This window comes from Myotis davidii, unplaced genomic scaffold (genome assembly GCF_000327345.1).
Source record: "Myotis davidii unplaced genomic scaffold, ASM32734v1 scaffold399, whole genome shotgun sequence".
In the NCBI taxonomy this organism is placed as follows: Eukaryota; Metazoa; Chordata; class Mammalia; order Chiroptera; family Vespertilionidae; genus Myotis; species Myotis davidii.
In genome coordinates, this window is record NW_006292094.1 from 3,385,365 (window position 1) to 3,389,530 (window position 4,166).

The 4,166-nt window shown below is 55.8% G+C and overlaps 1 protein-coding gene across 4 annotated transcripts; it reads right to left on the reverse strand.

Annotated features, from left to right (window-relative positions):
- Positions 1-258: 258 nt before the first annotated feature.
- DRD1 (dopamine receptor D1) lies at positions 259-4,160 on the reverse strand. Of its 4 annotated transcripts, none has more exons than XR_001514135.1 (3): positions 3,792-4,160; positions 1,528-3,702; positions 259-896 (listed from the first exon to the last, which is right to left on the reverse strand). XR_001514135.1 is itself a non-coding variant. In XM_006765402.2 (2 exons), exon 2 carries the CDS (start codon positions 3,280-3,282, stop codon positions 1,933-1,935), a length of 1,350 nt encoding a protein of 449 aa, XP_006765465.1. In that variant the 5' UTR covers positions 3,283-3,702; positions 3,792-4,160; the 3' UTR covers positions 259-1,932. The 4 variants fall into 4 exon arrangements, 1 of the variants encoding a protein (XP_006765465.1); XR_001514133.1 differs by having other exon boundaries at positions 259-1,278; XR_001514134.1 differs by having other exon boundaries at positions 1,138-3,702.
- Positions 4,161-4,166: the final 6 nt, after the last annotated feature.

Here is a 4,166-nt window from a genome sequence, read left to right on the forward strand (position 1 = left end):
TCTTTAAAAAAAAAGAAAATAACAGAAAAGAAAGAAAGAAAGAAAAAGAAAAAGTCCTTAAGGCAGAAGGAAACAAGAGTATGTAGCCCGAATCAAAGACATCTCCTGCTTAAATGCTGCCAGGCCACCGTGACAGGCATTAAAAAGAAGAAAAGTGACAGAGCCTTGAACATGCCTACGTTTCCTTACTCGCGGGGCTGACACATTTTTGTCTCTAAAGCACATTTAACAAATGCAACACGGCTCATTCGGGGCTGGTGTGAGTTCACAAAATAGTTTTATTAGATGTAAGAAAGCATACAGCAGTCCAGGTAGGAAACATCCACAATGCACATGTCACACGGACCTGCTGCGGGAGGTCACGGCCAGCAGCGTGCTCCCCGCTTCATCTGCACGGCAAGTCCACGGCTTACCCACCAGGAAACGCTGTCAACGCTGCACAGAAATTCCCTCGACATGCCCCACGTGGACCAGCATCTCGCGAGGGTGACCAGGGGGTGTCTCACAGTCCTGCTGGTGACAGAGGAGCGTGACCCAGAGCACGGAGGGAGGGCTCGCGTTTGTCAAAAGAGATACCGGCGGCTCTGGGATGCTTGACACGCCCAGAGAGCAGGGTCTCCTGTTTTTTTCCAAAAGAAGTGTCTGACCAGAGAGTGATCATGAGGCACTAGTTGTTAGGATACCATTAACATTTAGACTTTTAAAAAAGCGATTCTAAATGCAGATGAAAGCACTACAGAAGCAGCCGTGGTCTGTTGGGTGAGAGGAGGGGCGGGATGCACCCTCTGTCCACGGGGGCGGCTGCCGGGTGCGGGAGCGAGGAGACCCGCTGTCCGCACGGCACATGGAGCCAGGACAGCCCCTGTCTGGCTCAGAAAAGCTCTCTGACACGTGGGCTGAGAGAAGACACGAGAGGGCCGGTTATTTTACAGAAGTAGGAAGTGGCATGTGCTCTGTATTACCACTAAGATGATACAGTTCGAGCTGGCTTCTTACGCTGGCTTTTGAAAAGGTATTTACAGAACTGCAGGTCTCCGCCGCTTAAAAGGTTCTGAATACAGTGGTAGCTACTATGCGTTCTGAAGTTTCTCACAATGTCTAGGGGGACAAACGTTCCCAGCATCTGTCAGCTCTCACCTCATCTTTACTTATGCCCGTGGGTTTTACGGAATTGGCACAAGCTCCCTCCTATCGGTCTTGGCTGTGCTGCTGGGAGTGACACATGGGCACTGAGGCTCTCAGAGAGCCCGCGTGTTTGTTCCCTTGGCTTATAAAGTGCTAGTTAAGGGGACAAAAATGTGATTGGAAGGTCTCAGATAACTCATTCGTGTGTCCTGTTAAAATATGATAAATATAGATTTATTATAAGTTAAAAATATCCATATAGTACAATAAATAAATAAAACCAATATCCACAAAGCATCTCTCAGTTCTGAAAAAACAACAACAACAACAAAAAAAACAATCGCAGTCGCACTCTAAGGCTCAATTATTTTGGAGGAATCATTGAGGAAGGCAGGCACCTACCTTCACGCTAGGAGAGCTGTGCTCCGACCACCGTTAGCACCTGTTAGCACACGGCCCACTCAACCCTCCTCACTGCCTTCCCAGAAAGGTTTGATTGTTAAGCGAAGTGGCTCACTGTGGATTCTTTGCCCTATTTTTGAGTCCTAGGATAAAGAATCCGTTTCTAAAAAGAAGTTTGGAGCCAAAGACACGTCCCTTGTGAGCCCTCGCCTCAACATGTGTGACTCTTTGATTCGCCAGGAAGAACACAGAAAACACACCGGGATGTATGTTTAAACAGAGTTAGTTGTGTTTGAGGAAAAGCAGCAGAGGAAGGCTCGCCTGACACCCCAAGTCTCACAGCAAGCCCCAGAGACCCCCTCTCGCTTTGGGGGTGAGCATGGCTGGCAGGAGTCCCCTCGGAGTTCAGGTTGGGTGCTGTCCATTTTGTGTGATGGGCTGGATCTTTCCTAGGGAGACATCCGTGTCATAGTCCAAGATGACAGACAGGGCCGGGGACAGCCGCTCCGGGGGCTTGGCTGTTCCGCCTGCCTCCTCCTTCTTCGGGTCCTCGGAGGAGCCCACGGCATGTGGGATCAGGTACACCAGGTGGCAGTCCTTGGAGATGGAGCCTCGCGGCTCGTGATGGCTGGAGAAGACCGCGCCCCCGTTGTTGTTGATGCTCACCGTCTCAATGGCATTATTGGTTGCAGGGCAGAGTCTGTAGCATCCCAGGAGGGATGAAAATGCCTTCCGGAAATCAGCATTAAAGGCGTAAATGATGGGGTTCAAGGAGGAATTAGCCCACCCAAACCACACGAACACGTCGAAGGTGATGGCGTCGATGCAGAAGGGCTGGGTCTCCCCGGTCCCACAGAAGGGCGCCATGCAGTTCAGGATGAAGAAGGGCAGCCAGCAGCACACAAACACCCCCATGATCACCGACAGCGTCTTCAGAACCTTCGTCTCCCTCTTGAAGGACATCTTGAAGGAGCTCTCGGGCTGCGCACACTCCGCGGGCTTCCCGTTGCCCGTCGTGGTCTGGCAGTTCTTGGCGTGGACCGCCGCCCTCTCCAAGGCCGAGATGCGCCGGATTTGCTTCTGGGCGATCCTGTAGATCCTGGTGTAGGTGACAATCATGATGGCCACGGGGATGTAGAAGCTTATCAGGGAGGAGGAAATGGCATAGGTCCTGCTCAGGCTGGAGTCACAGTTGTCTATGGTCTCACCCGGGGACGTGGCGTTGCCCTCGGAGAGGCCGGTGGGCTTCGCCTTGTGCCAGCTGAGCTGCACGGGGATGAAGGAGATGAGCACAGACAAGGTCCACGCCACGCTGATCAGAATGAAGGCCGCCTTGGGGGTCATCTTCCTCTCGTAGCGGAAGGGGCTGGAGATGGCCCAGTACCTGTCCACGCTGATCACGCAGAGGTTGAGGATGGACGCCGTGGAGCACATGATGTCGAAGGCCACCCAGATGTTACAGAAGGACCCGAAGGGCCAGAAGCCGGCGATCTCGGCCACCGCTTTCCAGGGCATGACCAGGATGGCCACCAGGAGGTCTGATACGGCCAGGGAGATGACGAAGAAGTTGGTCACCTTGGACCGCAGGTGCCGGAACCTGATGACGGCGGCACAGACCAGTGTGTTCCCCAGGAGGGTGGACAGGATGAGCAGCGACAGGAAGCAGGCGGTGAGGACGCGGAAGGAGAAATCCCTCTGCACCACCAGCCCGGCCCTGTCCATGGTGGAGGCGGTGGAGGTGTTCAGGGTCCTCATCTTCCGGGGAGAGCACGGGGGGCTCTGATGTCCCTCAAGCTCCTAAGCAGGGGTCAAGGGTTAGGGGTCAGGCGGCCCCTTGCTGCCCTGGGTGCAGGACCTCACTGGCGTTCTCTGCGAGGGCTGCACCACACAGTGGCAGGAGCCTGCCCCCGGCCCCCGAGTCACCCCCTTGGAAGGAGCCGCTTGCTCTCTACGGCTGTCTGCTGACCCCCTCGCTCCAGGTCACTGTCATTGCCACCAGCTGGCCCTTCAATTCCCATGGAAAGCAGTGGCTTTTAGCGTATCCTACCCTTTCCATCCAGAGCCTAGGGGCCTCCCGAGCTAGTCAATTACAGTCACATTTCGGGGCTGAGGCGCAGCTGAAAATACACGCCTGGTTCCTCCGAACCCCTGGCTCCGCGCAGCTCCCCAAACGCCCTGAAAAGCAAAGAGAAAGCAAAGATGCCAAGACTTGAGCAGATCGCACCTTTACACGGCAAGCCCAGTCCGAAGCGCCAGCCACCTACCTCGCCTGGGGGAGGCTTGGAGAGCGCAGCTCCAGGACGCCCAGGAGACGAGCCCCGGACCCTGGGTCCGGCCCCAGTCGCAGAAATCGTCCGGGGTTTAGAGCCCGCGCTGCTCCTCTGCCCCAAAGGGCTGGGGATGGGTCGAGGCGGATGAAATCCGGGGGCAGGGCTCTGGGGCGCTTGGCAGCGCCTCGGGAAAGGGCATCTCCGGGATTAGTCACTTGGCAGCTTCTCCCCTTTGCTTACTTTCCGCCCCTTCCCCCAGCCAAACGCCAGGTGCCCCTTGGGGGACCTCTGGCCCCTCAGGGCAGGGCCCTGCGCTGCCCGCAGGGGCGCTGGCCACCACCTCCCAGGAGCCCGCGGGAACGCGAGGCA

What these genes read in the sequence shown, in the direction of transcription:
- DRD1 (XM_006765402.2), bottom strand. Translation starts at nt 3,282, where the DNA reads ATGAGGACCCTGAACACCTCCACCGCCTCCACCATGGACAGGGCCGGG.